Genomic DNA, 17,613 nt, shown 5'->3' with positions numbered 1-17,613 from the left:
ATCAGCTAGCTACGTGTACTGATATACGCCCTTGACGACGTGTTGCTCAACTATAGCTCTTTGATGGCTGCAAAATCTGGCATGCCTTTGCTGAATCGTTGCTATGGGGATCGAGGTCCTTTTATAGTGCTGCGGTTAGGGCTTCAGCCTTGGCAAATTATGCTAGCATAATTTTTGAAAATAATAAGGAGACTTTTAGGAACTAGCATAATTTGACCCTCATAAAAAAAAGTATAGTCTGGTAGACCTACTTTCACTTAGTTCTGTAGCCAGACATCTACTACTGCATGTACTGTAAGCACTAGGCAGGCATATATCGAGGAGCATTTTCGTTACAAAACTCTTTTTTCTTTTGCAAAACCTAGCCCTAGAGGATTATATTTCATTTTCTGTAATTGTCTTTACAGAATGAGAGTGATATGTCTTTAAACGGGTACACCAAACTGGAAGAATAGGCGAAAAGAAATAGGCAAAAAAGAGCATAATTAAATTGTCAAGGCCTAATTTTGGGGGATTATTGTGTGCATCATGCGTGATCTAGTCTACATCTGATGTAGTAGCCTCATCTCCAGGCCGAGCTGCCTCTAAAAGAATTACGCTAGGTAGAGTCCCCAGGCCGAGTGTTTCTAAAGAACCGCTAGGTCACCATAGCGTTATTTTAGAGACAACTCGACCAGGAGATGAGGCTACTACATCAGATGTAGACACAATATACAACTCAAACTGGACGAGGTTACATCTAGTGTAGCTATACATGCAATAACAAAATAATAATAATGAGTATGGGCCAACATTTTCCGGCGAGCTAACGATTCCTTCCTCCCCCCAAACTATAATAGTAGCTGTATTTACTTGATTAAACATTATCTCCTAGCAACGTCTGTAGAGAAGGTGCCTAACGAGATGGGTAATTATTCGAAACAGGCGTTTTGAATGTCTACTCCAAACTCTTGCGCAGCAGCAGTTATTGTACTCTTCTTGGCTGCTGACTCAGCATCTTAAGTCATTCGTGAGGTGCAACCCCCGTTTTTCGAGGCCAAAGCAGTTAACGCAGCAAAAATTAAAACTGGCTAATGCACCGGCTGGTATTTCACATGCAAAGCTCTTGGTGGGTGGTTTCCTGTCATTGAAACACATGCAAATATTACAACTGCGGACATTTTATACTGAGGTCTCTCGAGCCAAAATTAATGGCAGCTTTCCCGCTATACGGTATTTTGGTGCTCAATTTGAGCAAAACAAAAATTGGGACTTGCCACTAAAGATGGTGCGGCCTCTGTGATTCATTTAAACACTGGTATATGTTTTGTTGATTTTGTTGATAGCCCATTGAAAATTAATAGATTACTTACTAGCTGGTTGTAGAAATCAATTCCTTAACAGTTATACATGTAACTAGAAAATGTTCTATTTATTAACAAAGGACGGCTTTGGTACCGATGTGTTCACTATTCGGAGAGTACACTGTATAAACTGATACAAAATAATGCGCTATGTTTAATTAGACTTAAGCTCCTATGACATACACAGTAGGAGCTTGTCTAATTAATTCACGTACATAATTATAACTTTTTTGCTTCTATCCTTCTCTATTAATAGTAACCACAGACTTCGATCTGTCCATAATTATAACTTTTCGAACAAAAAAATATGCCGCAGGGCAATTAGCACAAGTGTTTGATTGTAAAATTATTATTAAAATGCAACCAGAGTCTTCTAGTGCTTCAGCTCAGATATGCAACCAGAGTCTTTTAGTTCTTCAATCTGCTCTGGTCCATAGTTCAGAATATCTCGTAAAACACTGACCGTATGTTCACCTAGCACTGGAGGAGCTGTCATCTTACCAGAACAGAAACCACTGTACTTCACTGCTGGGCCTATATACAATTATAATAATAATTATTACTATAGCTATATCTATTCAATGTTTTGGAAGCATCAAACCTATAGCATTATGCGAACTTTGCAAATGCTAATTGCTTCGTAAAAGGAAGATCGCAAAATTTGATTGCACATTAATTAAAATGTCTGCAGATTTTTGCTCATATGCCTTGAGGTGTATATATAGCTGCACGTAAATATGACTGTGTGTGTGTGCTGTGTGCAACGGTTGCAATGCGACAAAAGCTAAAAGCTTCTATACGCTACTATAGCCGCGCAACCATGGATTTTGATTCATGGATTTGCACACTCTTTCTCTAGTTACGTGTATATAGTCTCCTCATAATCATAGCATCATCTGTTTGCACAAAGTTTCTAAGCTAAGCTAAGTAGCAAAATACGACACACATGATCGTAAGAGTGGGAAATGATTTACCATCAGATGCCAAAAGTTCGAAGTCTATAATGGTTGCTGCAACAGTGCAGCTTTGCAGAAAAGAACTGCAAAGCTGTACCATGCATAATTTTTGTAACATAACAGTATGATATAGATCCAGTTAGGATTGCATGCCTGCTTGCTCACTTTCTAGCTAATTATTATGATGTAAAATTAATGAACTGACTGCAACGTAACAGCATGATCCAGTTAAGATTGCCTGCTTGATCACTTGCTAGCCAGCTTACGATTGAGCTCTCATCACAGAGACATCCAGTTACTGGGTGGGGCTCGAAAATGACTGCATTATAGGCGCATTCTCAATATACGCGTAAAGAGCTCTGATATCAATTGACCTCATGAGCGCATGCATGCGCCAATAATCAAGTTTCTATGGTAGAAAGTTTGTGCGAACAGATGATGCTATAATGAAAGACTGCAACAGCTTCACTGTGAGTCGAATTATAGTCACTCGAGAACGAAGATTTATTTTGCAAATCCACTAATCAAAATCCAAGAGAACGTACGTGGCTAGAAGCCTATACAAACTGTTAGTTGTGGGCGCATTGCAACCAGTTACAGTTGGAATACACACACACACACACACACACACCCACACGCACACGCACACGCACGCACGCACGCACGCACACACACACACAGATAGACAGACACACAGTCAGCTTTACAGTATCTCTCGTGCGGCTACGCCCGAGGCATAATAAAAATACAGTACATGCCTGGCTGGGTAATATCAATATCACCTAGGATGTGGTCAATATACCTGGATGATATTGGTAATACCCAGGACCACCCACCACCCTATTATTGCATAAGTAGGTATTACGTCATGCCCTTGTCGTACTGTACTGGTAATACAACTCTTGCATGAATAATACCTATACATAGTTTGCAGAGGAGGTGCAGCACTTGACCTTAGTTAATCTAATTGGTTTTCTCCTACCTGTAGTGTGAAAGAACTACTTCTAGCCGAGTTTTTAGTCTCTAGACGTAAGTTTAAAACACTATTTTTCAGTTGGGTTATATATTTTAATTTTCGCCAATTTTGCTCAGAAACCTCCTTGAGACCATAGAGCTTTGTGTTGACCTCGAGAACGATAATATCGAGGCTAGCACAAGTACAAAAGCATTGTAATGCATACACCGAGTAATTTTCGTTGGTGCAAATTTTCGAACTGCCCAATTTTAAATATTCGGGATAGTTACGTTGAATGTATTGCGGTAGAATAATTTCGCAGTCCTGTCAATTTTATCTACGTTTAATAGAAAACTGCGTGTAAACTTTGTTCTACTGGAAAAATGTGAGTATAAATTGTAAGTGAATTGCCACATAAAACTTACTCAAGAGTTTTATTTCTCCAGCAGCTCTATGTTGAACAGTCTGGACAGCTTCCATATGTCGCACCTGCAAGACACTTTATGCTCATACAATGCACATAATGTATGCATGTATTGAAATAACAATGGCACTATTTAGTATAATATACACTAGTTGACATACATGTGTAGAGGTACAGGGACGCAAGTGATGTCCCACGAAATACGGTTACGAACTTTTTTGTAAGCACGAAGGAATTGCAATATAGCCAATAATTATTAACCACACACATGTAATTATGCATTTGAAAAATTGCTAGAATTGGGAGCATCAAAACTTGGAAACAAGCAAGCGGGAGAGAACCGTACGTACATCAGGGCTGCATCCAGGATTTTGGATCAGGGGGGGCGAATTGGACAAATTAAAATGTAGGAGGGGCGAAGTCATCAGAATTATAGGAGTACACATGAACCTGCCAGATCCTAGGGGGGGGGGGGGGAACTGTGCCCAGGGGGGGCGAATTACCCCCCTCGCCCCCCTCAGTGTAGCCCTGTACATGTACTAATACGTGACATGCATGGGCATACAGAGATATTGCCACGATGGAAAGCTAGTTGCAATAATTGTGCAATAGAGACTGGGAAATGATTGACCTGATCGTTGTGCCAAAAGTTAATTAATGGCTGCTGCGCTTTGCAGTTCTTTCCTCACTATTACAGCGTTCTTCCTAAGTATAATATATAACAGATTTTGTTTCAGACGAATCTGAAGAGATTACAGCCTTCAAAGTAAGCAAACTACATTGTAGCCCTAACTCGAGAACGAAGCATTTTTTAAATCAAATCCAAGAAAACAGGACTTGAAGCCTATAGAAGCTCATACACTTTATCTTTAATCAACTATACTAGCAGTCTACACACAGACACATAAATACACTGCCGTATACCTCGCTGCGCATGTGCACACCGAGGCATAATTATTGCTTGAAACTCGATCTCTACGAAAAATGGAGCATGTATCACATTACTCTCCAATTGGGAAAAATATCTATACATCAACAGATGTATATACATGTAACACACCTGAGGATCAGAGAAAACCTGTGGAAGATCATTAATGGGGCCGTATGCAATGCCAGAACCTTCTAACACTTGCAGCCAGTGACTAGTTGGCTCAGGTCGGAATCTGCAGTAAAGAAATGCGCATACGCGTGAATTCACTATCACAGAGCATATCTAATTATGCAGGCATTTTGTATACACATGAAAAATGCTCAACATGCGGCACAGTCCTCTTCACAAGTACACAAGCTTACATTTCTGACAAGAGTTCAACCAGAATTTTTCTATTGTTAACTCTGCAGTGGTTACTACAGAATCGCTCATCTGATGATAATTGAGCATGTCCAATGCTTTTACACAAGTTAGCGAACAGTTTATCATTGCCAGCACCAACCACTAGCCAACCATCGCTAGTCTCAAATGCCTACAATGTGAAGCGAACTGTTCAAACAACAGAAATTAAGTACACGGAACTTTGCACACTCCTGCACATGATTAAAAACACTATGGCCGCAACAAACCTTTCACACATACCTGATAAGGAACGATACTTGCATGAGCACTTCCAATTCTAGTGGCCTCCACGTTGGAATTAAGATAATTACTAGCAATGTGAGTGAGTAAAGAAACCTAAAGGGAATTAATAAAACAATGTAATGGGCAGAATTTAAATTGTAATTGCACCTGAGTTGACAAAAGATTGCACTGTATCCATTGTCCCTGGTGTGTTTGACGCCTCTGCAATAGTGCAGCTAAAATGGCACTGTGTGCATATAGCCCAGTAGAAAGATCAGTCAGAGCTACACCGGTTTTAACAGGTTCACCATCCTGTAGGCAATTCCGACATTATTATTCAATACCTGCTAAATACATACACGTAACAAAAAGTTATAGTTACTTTTGATCCCGTTATGTGCATGAGTCCACCAACACCAGAAGCAATTACATCATAGCCAGCTCTACTAGCATAAGGCCCAGTGCTTCCAAATCCTGTGATGGAGCAAAAGATGAGCTTCTTGTTGACAGCACTTAAATCTTCATAGCCTAGTCCTTGTCGATCCAATGTCCCAGGAACAAAATTTTCCACTAACACATCACTCGTGGATGCTAGCTGACAAGATTAGGGTAACCGTAATAATAAAATAGATTTGAATTAAGAATTACCTGTCGGATAATCTCTTTCCCACCATCACTTTTAATGTCAAGTGCTACACTCTGTAGATATAATTATAGATACATGAAGTACTTGTAAGCAAAACACATAATTTGTGATAAAGGATGATCGAGGCAGATTCACCTTTTTGTTGCGATTGATAGACAGAAAATATGTACTCTCTGAGTTTGCAAATGGTGGTCCCCACGTTCTAGTATCATCGCCAGTTACTGCAACAACAAAAGAATTTCATAAAGCGCAATATCCAACATAATAATACTTACAGCAATTATTATAGTCTCCATGCCGGCACTCTATAATCAGGAGAAAAAATTTGGGACCTGAACGAGCTAGGCTAGGGCATGTGTTACATGGGTAACATGGGTCCTTCCAAAAAGGTGATCTTTTAATTAAGGCACCGCTTTTTACTATTATAACGTTTTTGAGGTTAGCTCTAGTGTACATAATTACCGTATAATTATGTTCTAAATAGAAATTGTCCGGGTATAATTGGAACATATCCTTTAGTGCGCACTGTGAAAATTAAAAAGCACATGCAACTGCATGAACACTCTCAAATTTAGTGGCTGGTAAATGCATGGAGACTACAGTATAAACTCGAAGTGTCCGGAATAACAAGCATGCAGCTGCATGCGAACTAGCTAAATATAATAGAATAGTGTACGACTGAATAGTTGCACAACTAGCTAATCCTCAAAGGTATCTAACTTGAAGCACTCTTGCTGGCAACAAAACTACGTTGCTTGGAATGTATCTCAACGTTTCAAGGTATTGTCCGGATGTAAAATTAAAGCACCAGAGTGTCCGCTGAATAGAACAATGAAAATTGCCCCGAAAAGTATGTGGGATGGAATTAAGATATACGGTATTCAAACCAAGAACTAGCAATTATGGTGTTAATTATTGCCCGGTGGCGCAAATTAGAAAGGGGCCTTATTTCAAACAACAGTTGCATTCCCCAGCATTCGCAAATGTTTCTGGACGGAATATTGATAAAAAAGACACATGCAGAACGGATAACAATGGACCACCGTACCTAGCCTCTCAACCTTGATAACTTCCGCACCTAAATCTCCGAGGAGCATAGTGCAGAAAGGACCCGCAAGAATCCTATTAAATAAAAAACATTTTCTAACGTAGTACTAAATCTAGATCTAGCTAGCTAGTACCTTGTGAAATCCAATACCCTGATTCCACTCAGAGGAAGAGTAGATTTATTTTCAGCAGTGCTTAAAAATCTACAGCAGTGTTTTAAGCCCTCAACAGCATGTATACAGACTTTGCTGATAGTAGTAGATCTGTATACAAACGCCATAGAAAAATTGTTGGTACTCAGATATTCTAGCCTAGCCTCGAATCCAGGCTGTACGTACCGGCCTTAAATCGAGGCTACATAAATAGGTATGCAAAGTTGCAAACCACTCCCCAAGGGAGTGGTTTCCAGCTGTCTTAGCTAAGGTCAAGGGTCAAGTGGCCACACGCCCCATTACGGGGTGTGGTTTGCGAGTAAAAGATATTGGACAATTCATGGCTGCCCTAAAAAGTAGAGTTAAGTCGTTCCTCTCTGGATTTCAGGTAGTTAAATGTGTCTGAATGTCTCTTAAGTAGATATCTATCATGTTATTCAGTTGTTTGTCTTTGTGAATCCATTGTTTGCATCAATAGACTAGGAATCTGACATTGATGTACTCTTTTAAGTCACACCATTTAAATTTGTGATCGTAAGCTAAAAGATGAGTAGAATCTGTAATTTGCAGAGCAAGGGCCATGATGACGAACAGAAAGATGAGGAAATTCATGCTCTTCAGGTACATGCGGTATCCTATCTATAAAGCTAGCTTTATGGGCCTTTCGCCATAGTTCTGGAGTTTATATGGAGTTACGGAAACCACCGTTCCTCGTGCTTTCTGTTGTAAGCATTGAGGTGTATAATTGTATTGACAGACTGTTTTAAGTGTCCATCACTCCAGCCTCCAGATTTGCCTCATGGTAGAGAGGACTTAAGGAAAACAGAAGAAGTAAGAACAATGTTGTTATTAATTATAATTATGTGTTGGTTAATCGCAGGTTATTGAAGATATTGATCAAGCCTACTTTAGTGAACCAGAATTCGATTGTAGTGAGCTAGAACTAAAGGTAATAAATGTACAAGTTTACATTGGTGTCAATCTGCTATTTACAATCATTGTACGTTTAACGTTTGTAGCGAACAGAGTCAGAGCTGGACGTTCCAAAACTTGAAGATCGGATATTTGTTCTCAAAACACAAGACAACGCAGTATGTAGTGTGTACATAATAATTTACAATGGTTTTTAACTTTCGCGCTATTGTCCAGATTTACAGGAAAATCTATGACTTGGTGTTTGCAAATTACACAGCTTATGTTCAGGTTAGTGGTCATGAAAAATAGTCTCTACTGGGTAAGTTGATACTCAACGTCCAGGAACTAGAGAATGTCACAATGCTTCAAGTGTCTCTACAACAAGCCTCTACTACTTGCATCAATGCTAGAAGGTACAAACTATGTTATGCCATGTGCACAGGGAACTAAGTACACCCTCATAAATGTCTAGGCAGTTAACTGAGGCTAGAAAAGGTGTGTCACATGGCGGGCTGGGACTGCTGGCGAAACATCGAAGAAGGGAGAGACTGCGAGCTTTGCTGGACATTCTCAGAACTCTCAAGACCTTGGTAGGTTTTCACTACATTTTTATCTGGCTCTGAATTGTTTACTGTGTAGCAACGTACTGATGCAAGACTGAAGGAATTGCTTCAGGTAATTATAATTATGTCTGAATAAGTGTATTCTTCTGATGTACCTGTGTGCAATTTCATGTGTAAACTTCAGGAGTGCGACTATCCTTCTGCTACCCAAATCTGTATTGAGTGTCAGGATGTCATCCAAACCTACAAGCAGTACTCCTGTGTCAGGTGTGTATTCTTCCATGTAAAGTAACGTGCGTAGTACAGTCATGATATAATTAGTGAATGAATAATTAATGTAACCATTTTGGTGTGATTTTAGTTGGGTGGTTTTCGATCGTACGTGATGGTCTTACTTTCAGTGTAAGGGTTTCTTGTTGTAGGGAATTGGCCACGTCGCTGCAAGACATTCAGACTGATATTGAGGTAGGCTGCTCACTGACTTTAGCGTATTAATGACTGGCTGTTTGTAATTAGCGAGAGCTTGAAGATGCTCTTGAGAAGTTGTGCTCCAGATTCAAAGCTGATCGTTATGAACAAGTCCAAGAGTCGTATCAGAAGCTGGGAAAAATTCAGGTACTCGCCTGGCGCCTTATACATGTATCTACACCATACTACACTCCCGACCTTCCGTTAGAAAGGAGGTCGGCCTATGTCAGGATTTGTATTGCTGCACTGTAACACGCTGATGCAAAAAATTGTAGCAGCTGGGTGTTAATCAATTTTACCGTGCTTGCGGTTGCGCAACCGGAAGTGACACCGTTCACGTCAAAAATGTTGTAACTTGATTGGGCTGCAACTACAGAAGACAAATCCTGACAGTGAAACTCTACCTCCTTTCTCAACGGAAGGTCAGGCCACGCCCAAAACACCATGCTACATGTAGCATGGATAGCCTTACCGCAACAACTTCTATCATAGTAGATTTTGTTACACGTTGTATGTAAGCGCTTACATTGCTGAAAAGTACTATGCTTCTACCGTACCCTCGCAAAAATACGCCCACCATTTTCTGTAAGCACTTTAGGCAAGAGGGGACTGGTGTATTTTCGCGAACGGCGAGGTTTCACTCGAATATACGCAACCCTCATATCGAGGCTTATACTTCAGGCTATGATTTTTTATAAATGTATTTTCACGACACTGATAGCAGTTACTACATACAAAATACATAGGAACGTTTTTCCAAAAAGTATTCGCTCTTGACCGCTTCTCTTCCTTCAAAGTAAAGGTTAATGATGTAGCGTGCAGCAGATAAGTCATAATTATTTATATTATTAAATTTTTCTTAGAGAGCTATCAGGTACTCTTTCTCCACAGCAAACCAAAGCAAGGTAACCTAGGTTATTTTTTCATCTGTATCTGACTCCAAACTTTCCATTCAACCACTCCTACTGTACATCTTTTGACAAATTTTATACTAATGAATTTGCTACAAATCCGCCAAAATTAGTACCCTAAAAACAGGGAAAAATCTGAAAACGCTAAAATTACTACCCGTCTATAATAGTAACCTGTTGTTGTTTTGAGCTTGATCATCACATTGCATGACAACGATTTTACATGATTGTACATGTACATACACCAAACTACTATGTAGACCGCTGTGGACACACTCCTAATGAAGTTTACCACCACAGTCCACGATACAGCATACTCTGTTGTTCAAGAGCATGTGAGGGTACATACAAATTAATGTAATTATACTAAATAAGCAGTGGCTGATGCTCCTGCACTTTAATTTTATGGACCTTCAAAATTAACCTTTAATTGGTTTTATTATTATACTTGTATAGGCTGGGAGTAATCTACCCCAAGATGACTTGGCGGTGAAAATGAACTATTCCAACTTATGCAAGGTGTGTTACGTATAATAAGGACACATACTAATTTAGGCAGGGGTGGATCTATAGTGGGGACTCATGCAGAGACCTTGATCACCCACCTGGTCTCATGAATTCCTACTTTGGTTTTGCGAGTGTCTGACCGGCGGTCCGGATGGCAATGTAGACGTGCACCTTTGCTTATTGGCGGGATGTTGATATCATTGCACAACTGAACAGTACGGTAGCTCGATTATTCGGCTGTGAACATTATTTTCTCCATGGAGTCAAAAGCAAGAAATATGCGTGTCCCTTGATGTGCAAACAGCTGTTACCATGGAGACAGGCGTGTTTATCTTCTGCGCACATGTCCTCAATGTCTATGTCTGTCAGGTAGATCGAGGCATGGTTATCCAATGAATTTCGCTTAATATCCATGGCCTGCCTCTGGAACCGATAATCAATGTTCTACAAAGTAGAGGGAGGAAATAAAAAAAGTAACCAGAAAATGTTGCTAAAAAAAAGTCAACTGTTATTTCAATACCCAGCTCTATGGACACTCAGTCATAATTGAAAGGGGGGAAATAGGAGCTAGGGGGGATACCCCCCTCCCCCCCTGTATGACACCCTGTTTTAGTACTGTAAGATCACAATGTCATACTTTTATAGTACCTACATGTATGACTTACATCAGAGCTATAAATAGTAATCTCCCTTTGCAAACATATACAATGTACATGTATGAAGCTTTCTGAGATTCATTTCAGTTCCTGTTTGCGATCCTGCCGTGGTATTCTTTGCCTCCTGCTGTCTCCTAGGGTTGAACCTAGCGTCCTCAAGTAATTATGACAATCACATTAACCTGGCAACCAAATTTAACGACGATATTGTACCTCCTTTTACCTTCTTCGCTTATATTTATGGAGACTAGAACATTTTCCATATCCTCCCCAAGGCAGTATATAGCAAGCATACTGACTTGTCTAAATATTACTCACAAAATCGGACGCTAGATCTACTCGAACTGTTCAAAGTGTTTCTTCTAATTGTCTGGTTGCTTGAAATCGAAGTTGTCGTTGTGCTGTGGCCATCCTGATATTATTATATATACATTGGTGCATGTGGCTAAATTAATTTAAGTCTTGGACATACAGTGTATGTTTACAACTGCTTCTGTGTATTTTTTTCAGTTGGTTACTCCAGAGCAATTTATTCCATGCCTGATGGAAATATGCTTCGTAAGTTAATCACTAATGTACATTAATTAGAGCTAATACATGTATCTCGATGTACTCTGGAGGGCCTCCTTGTACACGTGTAAGAAAGATGCTAATTATTGATGGTCAGTTTGCTCTGGTACATGTAAGTCAGCCAGTGTCCTCCTTACAGGCAGTATGGAGGATCCTGCACAACTACTACAAAGTGAGAGAGTGGCACAGCTCCTCTGAGACTACCAGTAGTGGCGAGGGACAGGAGGCCAGTGAAGAGACATTTAACCGGAACTATGTCAGGACAAAGCTGGAGAATGGACTGCTCAGAGTTTGGAGGGTGAGGATTAAAAGTGTACATGTACATGAAATTATAAACTTAATTGTGCTCAACTATACATTTACATTTATAACTATGTTTCCTTACACTATGCAATGCACGCAGGACGTCCAACAGAAAGTTCGGCCCTACCTTCTTGCCGCTGACATGTCCCAATTCAAGTATGACGATTTCCTACGAGTATTGGAAATAGTGAACAGGTTTGTGCATATGCAGTGTGATCATCTGTAAGTGAGGAGTGTGGTCCCTTTTATACTGTCAGGTTGATTTCGGTTGGTGTGGAATTCTGTGGAGAAGGCTCTGACAGTTTACAGGAGTCCATGAGACAGCAGAGTCTCAAGTACTTCAAGAACTATCACAGGTATTTACGGGTGGGTCACATGACATAATTATATATATGTATGTAGGTTTTACAGACAGCCGCCTACACTCTTAGCATTGTTTTAACTGTGCATCACCACTGAACCTATGTAATGTTTTTTAGGGGAAGACTTGAAGAGTTGAAACTGTTCCTAGAAAATGAAGCATGGGAGCCGTGTCCTGTTCGGTCGTCCTTTAACACACAGAAACTGAGAGTGAGTACCATATAAACTGGATTATCAGCATGGGATCAATAGCAGAGCTCTATACGCTTATATTCGAGAATGCGCCCATAATGATGTCATTTTCGAGCCCCACCCAGTAATCGGATGTCACTGTGATGAGAGAGCTAGCTAGAAGTGAGCAAGCAGGCAATCCTAACTGGATCTATATTATTATGGCTACATTTGGTTAATCTTTATTACCTCCAAACTGATCTACTATTGGCATAATTATATTATGCATGAATAAAGCTACGTACTAGTAGCTTTAGGCTTGATGTACATGTAGCCATAGATTGTGTATCTATGCTGTAGCTATAAAGAGTCTCACATGAATGAAACCAACAACGACACTACTACTCTAGGAAAGAGAAAGTAGAGTTCTAGAGAGACTGATTCTAAATAATGTAATTGCGATCTATACGCGCACGCATGCAATCTCATTCTCTATACTCTCCAGCAAGTCTACTCTCATTCTTTCTCCTACTTTAATACAACTCTGCGTGAGGCTGTTCATGTGTGTGCCTATACTTAGTACTATTATATGTTACGGTTCATTTTAAAAAACATTCATATTGACCAGGAACTGAAACAAAAGGTTCCAAGTCCACCTCATAATTTGTTTCAGCATGATCACACAAGGTAACAGCACGCCCAGATAGTCCTTCCAGATGGATATCACCAGCTATAATTATAGCTACCATGCACTGTACAAGCTAGCTAGCTCATAGATAAACGAAATTAGCTGTCTATAATATCCTTCGAAAAGCGCTTTAAATCGGGTACAAAAAAACCGGCAGTTGAGCATGCGCTTAAAATAGAGATGCGCTTATAGTCTAGTAAGCGCTAATAATCCAGTTTCTACCGTATACATAACTATACACGTACAAGAGCCCTTATTAAAAGAGAGAATATCAATAATTATAACGGTGCATTAGATGTAAGTAGGTGACTTCCTGCCTGAAATGCATGATCAATAATGACAATTTAGCAATGATAATTATTATTGCCTCGAGGTATGTAGCGGCTGCAGGCACTCATATTGGTCAGTTACCTGGAAATTACGTTGCTTTCCGAATACATCTGATGCACGGCATATACTACGTTCGATACTCTCTGGGCTTTTGGCATAGTAACAAATAAATTGCATAATATACATACATGTAATACGTACAATTATAGATATGGGAAGTTATTGTCCAATTCTATGTTGTAGGAGTTCAGGTTTCTTCGAGAAGTTGCGACTTCCCCTCTTCTCTCAAAAGACTCAACCAGCAAAAATACTGGTATGCAAGTGTAGTTGCAATGTCATTATGATGGATAATTTTATTAGAAGTCAAAGCTTATATAATAGTGTGATTCAGTTGCAGATTCCAGTCTGTTTCAACGTTACTCTTTGGATGAAAACCCTTTCTCCCAGGATTATCAGGAAGAAGAGGGAGAGGATGTCATTGAATACGGAGGGGTAAGCATTGATCGATCACTATGTATCTTCTAAACTCGTATGTACAATTAATATGCCGTTCTGGCGACTTAAAAGTCTCTCACCAAAATATGTTTAGTTGTAGAACGGTTAGTAGGTGCTACTGAACATAACGAAAGCACCGCAGGTGCTGATGCCTCGGTGGAGGTGTCAAAGCTACATAACATAAAGCTACTAGCTATAGCAATAGCTTTTATAATAAATTTTGCTGCATGCAGGCAGAATCCAGAATCACAGAGAAACTCAAAGAGTGGGGGATGATCGACCATGATTGTTGTTAAAAAATATCGATGTCAAAAGTCCAAGTCTAAAATGAATGGGCTACATCAGCAGATCCTTGCAGCTTTTTTAATTCTCACTCTTGCAGCTACCAATAACTAGCATTCTAGTGCAGAGCTAACTACTAAGTAGAGTAGCAAGTCTTATTGCTTGTGGTGGTGGAGATTTACGTTTTTGTAATTTGAACAAGCAACCGTCTCAGTTCGAGCAGCTGCTATGTTATCATGCTTGTAATCGGAAATAGCAAGACACTCGTACACTTTCAAATTATATGGCAATACCGCAAAATCTAGCAATACTGCATGGACAAGTTTTTCGATGCACTCTTCTGAAAAGGCAATGGCTTCCAAGTAAGCAAAACTAGACATAACTCGAGAGCAAATGAAGCAACTACAGACTAGAAGCCTATAGAAACTCTTACCTGCACTTCATTGATCCTTGAGCAGCTGTAGCAGTCTACACAAACACACACACAGACACACTACCGTATACCTCGCTTGCGCACGCGCACCGGGGCATAATTATTAGCTACAAGAAGGCGATGCAAGGGTTGGAGAAAGTATGTTGATATTATTGGTTTCCTATAGTTTGATGATGCAGTGAGTGATGATGAGCGGATGGATGAAGAAGATTCAGGTACTGTTCGTTTAATTTATTTTGCATGGTGACCACTGATCGTTTCTTTCTTGATTTTAAAGGAGAAAAAGTTGGGCAGGCAGGGAATCGACTTAGGTAAGTCGTGATCATGATACAGTAGATACATGCACATGGCACAATTATCTTCCACTGTGTATAGGCCACCTGTGGCTAGTTATAGACGCCAGCATTCATCTAACACTCGAAGAGGACCGCTACTATCAAACACTACCCTCACTGTCTTGCGATTTTTTGGTTAGATATTAGTGTGTAAAGCAAAATCATAAGTATGTGAAATGTTTGTAATAAGAAGAATTCACATCTCTATTATATACATGTACATGATTGTGAGTATATATAGCTCGATCCACGGCCTGTGAAGAGACTAGTACATGTACGTATCCATGATTGCTAAAGTATTTAATTGCCACATGCATGGCTCATTTTTCTCAAATGACCTGCTCTCCTCACAGGTAACTACATTCAGATGATGAATGCTTTGCAAACTATTGCTTCAGATGTTTTAGAGTGTCTGTCTCAGCTGTTTGACTACTACCTATTTGCTGTAAGATTGTGGTGTGAATTAGGTAACTGCAATAATTATTTTGGACCTTGTCCCCTCCAGGTATACAAGTTCTTCACAGTGGACTTGGTAATAAATTTGTGTGTATTTCACTGTAATAATGGGAAACATCAAACAACTTTTTACTATAATTATGTCTCATAGCTACAACAGAATAGAGAAGAGATACAACTGAGTACTAAGCTGACTACTACGCTGACTCGTATTGAGGAGACACTTATAAACCAGGTGCACAAGCTCTGAGTCTATGTTCTATTGTTTAGTGTTACACACATTTCACACGCTCAGGACAGTGGAGCTCAGACAGTTGTCATGACGCCCGATGGTGGTGTAAAGGTACATGAATTGTTGGTAGCATTATTTTCATGCTACATAATTATGAATGGGCTACAGTACATGTACCATGCATCGTCTATTATAGGTACCGTACCCAGTAGCAAGTCCGTTTGTGGGATTGGATGATCCTGAGCAACTGTATGGGCTGCACTGTCGCACTGTGGCTGTTGAATCATTGTAAGAATTAATTTGTACACAATGGATTTACATTTTATTTTTACATTGCCAATTTCTTTTATGATTTGCAGAGTTTTCTTGGCTAATCAGTTCGTGGAGCTTTTGCCATACCTAAAGAAGTATGTTCAAGACTCAAAACATAGCTTCTTGGAGCAGTTTCTATCTCACGTAAGTTTGTGAATCAGTTTCAAATTTAAATAGTGAAAAGCACGTACACTTTATAGACCATTAAAACTGTGCAAGAGCTTCGCCGTCCTATCTATCATGGAATTTCTTCGAAAGCTGTGCCCTTCGATCAGGTAAGCTCCTGGACATGTGTTTTGTAACGTCATCACATGCACCGATGTATGTGAACGTATAGATTTTACAAGTCATGAGCAGTGTCAAATGGGATTTGAAGGAAATTATGTCTCAACACAGTGGCTACGTTGACCAGTTGCTACAGGTACCTATCACAGAGTTTTTTTAATTCTTTAAAATTTTTATCATAATGTCTTCTCTGGCTAGGAGTTTACCAAATTTCAGAAGAAAACAGATGCTATTGACAGGTAAATGCACAGATACTGATAATACAGTATTGTGGGTGAAATTATCACTTGTACGTACAGGCGTATCCACTTTCCTATGGAAGCCAATAACATGTTGTGGGAGCGTGCTATCCTGCTGTCCAATCGCATGTTTGTGGAAGGGTAAGTCTTATAGTTGTTTGCCACCCACACAGGGGTAACTTAACTGTATACTGTAGGTTTGCCCAAGCTAAGAAGTGCAGTAATGAAGGACGGGCTCTAATGCAAGTAGATTTCCAACAGTTTCGAACACAACTGGAGAAAATGTCAGGCATCAGGTACTCGCAGCTTTACAATATTGACATGCATGCATGTGATCATGCACATTATTAATTCATACAGACCATTACCACACCATTCATACGTTGAAGACTACATTAAGGCCTACTATCTGTCTGAAGCAGACACAGAAGACTGGATTCGAAAGCATCAGGTACATGTACAAGTACATCATTGCAATATACATGCATGTATTATTATTAATAATTATACTAAGTTGTGAAGTATAATTATAGCTCCATGCATGCACCTATAATTATAGTGAGTCCTACATAGAGAATCTCAGCCAATTTGCCACTACACTTCTCGGTTCGGTACACATCTTTGGGATGTTTAAGTACAGTGGAGCCTATAATTATATACGAATAGTGAACATTATGTAATCTAAGCTTTTGTCCAATTTTAGCAGAGCTGTTGTTTCACTTTGACAATAACTTCTGAGTTGTTTAGGCGAAACTTTTTGCAGCAGTATATTATCTTAAAAAATGTTGCAGGAGTACACAGCAAAACAGTTGCAGTCGATGATCATTGTGGGAGTGGGCAGTCGCTCAGGGAAAAAATCCAGACAGAGACTTTTGGCTATAGTGGATGAAGTTGACAGACGATAATTAACTTTTAATTAAATTACTTCTTAGTGCATTTTGCGTTATAGTTTCATTAGTCATGATTTTAGTACCTTTCAATGAAAGACATAATTATAGGGTGACATAATTATGCTATTAATACA

The 17,613-nt window shown here is 39.6% G+C and overlaps 2 protein-coding genes across 6 annotated transcripts; one reads left to right on the top strand and one right to left on the bottom strand.

Annotated features, from left to right (window-relative positions):
* Positions 1-1,610: 1,610 nt before the first annotated feature.
* On the bottom strand, positions 1,611-7,268 carry LOC135348097 (succinate--hydroxymethylglutarate CoA-transferase-like). Of its 3 annotated transcripts, XM_064546271.1 has the most exons (12): positions 7,061-7,268; positions 6,928-7,001; positions 6,155-6,184; positions 6,015-6,100; positions 5,882-5,932; positions 5,616-5,828; positions 5,402-5,545; positions 5,252-5,347; positions 4,972-5,141; positions 4,739-4,841; positions 3,680-3,743; positions 1,611-1,877 (listed from the first exon to the last, which is right to left on the bottom strand). In XM_064546271.1, the coding sequence occupies exons 1-12, from the start codon at positions 7,204-7,206 to the stop codon at positions 1,717-1,719; spliced, it is 1,338 nt and encodes a 445-aa protein (XP_064402341.1). In that variant the 5' UTR covers positions 7,207-7,268; the 3' UTR covers positions 1,611-1,716. The 3 variants fall into 3 exon arrangements, with proteins under 3 accessions (XP_064402341.1, XP_064402342.1, XP_064402343.1); XM_064546272.1 differs by lacking the exon at positions 6,155-6,184; XM_064546273.1 differs by lacking the exon at positions 6,155-6,184 and having other exon boundaries at positions 6,958-7,001.
* Positions 7,269-7,345: 77 nt separating this feature from the next.
* LOC135348091 (syndetin-like) lies at positions 7,346-17,613 on the top strand. 3 transcript variants are annotated; one of them, XM_064546262.1, is made up of 37 exons: positions 7,346-7,466; positions 7,649-7,699; positions 7,862-7,909; positions 7,959-8,027; positions 8,098-8,169; positions 8,228-8,281; positions 8,336-8,406; positions 8,466-8,583; positions 8,633-8,668; positions 8,741-8,823; positions 8,979-9,021; positions 9,073-9,171; positions 10,196-10,270; positions 10,392-10,454; positions 11,609-11,656; positions 11,808-11,966; positions 12,072-12,166; positions 12,229-12,327; positions 12,451-12,541; positions 13,764-13,833; positions 13,912-14,012; positions 14,897-14,945; positions 15,008-15,041; positions 15,106-15,200; positions 15,419-15,510; positions 15,571-15,597; positions 15,673-15,756; positions 15,817-15,864; positions 15,950-16,041; positions 16,113-16,209; positions 16,266-16,340; positions 16,403-16,486; positions 16,549-16,589; positions 16,650-16,730; positions 16,787-16,885; positions 16,950-17,040; positions 17,381-17,613. In XM_064546262.1, exons 1-37 carry the CDS (start codon positions 7,419-7,421, stop codon positions 17,492-17,494), a joined length of 2,796 nt encoding a protein of 931 aa, XP_064402332.1. In that variant the 5' UTR covers positions 7,346-7,418; the 3' UTR covers positions 17,495-17,613. The 3 variants fall into 3 exon arrangements, with proteins under 3 accessions (XP_064402332.1, XP_064402333.1, XP_064402331.1); XM_064546263.1 differs by having other exon boundaries at positions 10,196-10,276; positions 13,918-14,012; XM_064546261.1 differs by having other exon boundaries at positions 10,196-10,276.

Source organism: Halichondria panicea, chromosome 14, assembly GCF_963675165.1.
Source record: "Halichondria panicea chromosome 14, odHalPani1.1, whole genome shotgun sequence".
Taxonomy (NCBI): Eukaryota; Metazoa; Porifera; class Demospongiae; order Suberitida; family Halichondriidae; genus Halichondria; species Halichondria panicea.
Note: the sequence above shows the minus strand (reverse complement) of the source record. Positions and strands in the feature narration are given on the sequence as shown.

Excerpts from the sequence above, each read along its gene's own strand:
- LOC135348091 (XM_064546261.1), top strand. The coding sequence starts at position 7,419 with ATGGCTGCCCTAAAAAGTAGAGTTAAGTCGTTCCTCTCTGGATTTCAG. Across the intron at positions 15,757-15,816 it reads AGGAGACACTTATAAACCAG|GACAGTGGAGCTCAGACAGT; the intron begins GTGCACAAGCTC and ends TCACACGCTCAG. Across the intron at positions 17,041-17,380 it reads ACTGGATTCGAAAGCATCAG|GAGTACACAGCAAAACAGTT; the intron begins GTACATGTACAA and ends AAAATGTTGCAG.
- LOC135348097 (XM_064546271.1), bottom strand. The coding sequence starts at position 7,206 with ATGGCGTTTGTATACAGATCTACTACTATCAGCAAAGTCTGTATACAT. Across the intron at positions 7,002-7,060 it reads AGGGTATTGGATTTCACAAG|GATTCTTGCGGGTCCTTTCT; the intron begins GTACTAGCTAGC and ends TTTATTTAATAG. Across the intron at positions 5,829-5,881 it reads GGAAAGAGATTATCCGACAG|CTAGCATCCACGAGTGATGT; the intron begins GTAATTCTTAAT and ends TAATCTTGTCAG.